Here is a 518-nt window from a genome sequence, read left to right as displayed (position 1 = left end):
GTAGGGCGCCAGGCCGAAGGGCGGGTAGCAGCCAAAGCGGCCGAGCAGCGACTGCTTGAAGGCGGCGAGGCGGTTCCTGGACGCCGTCGTGGAGCGGCGCCGCAGCTTGCCCGTCGTGCCGCCGATGAACACGTCGTCCGCCGAGGGGTCGAGCATCCAGTAGTTGCCCTTGCCGGGGTCGTCGTAGTGGCGCGGCACCTTGACGAAGCACTTGTTGAGGCTGAGGTTGTGGCGGATGGAGTTCTGCCAGCCCTGCTTGTTCTCGCGGTAGTACGGGAAGTTCTTCATGATGAACTCGTAGATGCCGTTGAGGGTGAGCCGCTTCTCGGGGGACGACCGGATGGCCATCATGATGAGGGCGTTGTAGCTAAACGGCGGCTTCTCGTGCTTCTTCTTTTCGTCGCCCTCCTTCTTGTCCTCGCCCGCGCCCTTCTTCGAGTCCTTCTCGTCCTTCTCCGACTGGTCCTCCACCTCCGAGTCCGACATCGCACCGGCCAGCGGGCTCGCCGCGCCCGTAA

The 518-nt window shown here is 64.5% G+C and overlaps 1 protein-coding gene across 1 annotated transcript in view; it reads right to left on the bottom strand.

Annotated features, from left to right (window-relative positions):
* LOC119582351 (fork head domain transcription factor slp2-like) overlaps window positions 1-518 on the bottom strand; it is a gene marked incomplete at its 3' end in the record, with an annotated part of 992 nt that continues 474 nt past the window's right edge. Inside the window, 1 exon segment of the mRNA XM_037930566.1 lies at window positions 1-518. Within this exon segment, the coding sequence (XP_037786494.1) occupies window positions 1-518 (518 nt within the window).

The sequence above is a fragment of the Penaeus monodon genome, chromosome 15, assembly GCF_015228065.2.
Source record: "Penaeus monodon isolate SGIC_2016 chromosome 15, NSTDA_Pmon_1, whole genome shotgun sequence".
NCBI classification, from domain to species: Eukaryota; Metazoa; Arthropoda; class Malacostraca; order Decapoda; family Penaeidae; genus Penaeus; species Penaeus monodon.
Note: the sequence above shows the minus strand (reverse complement) of the source record. Positions and strands in the feature narration are given on the sequence as shown.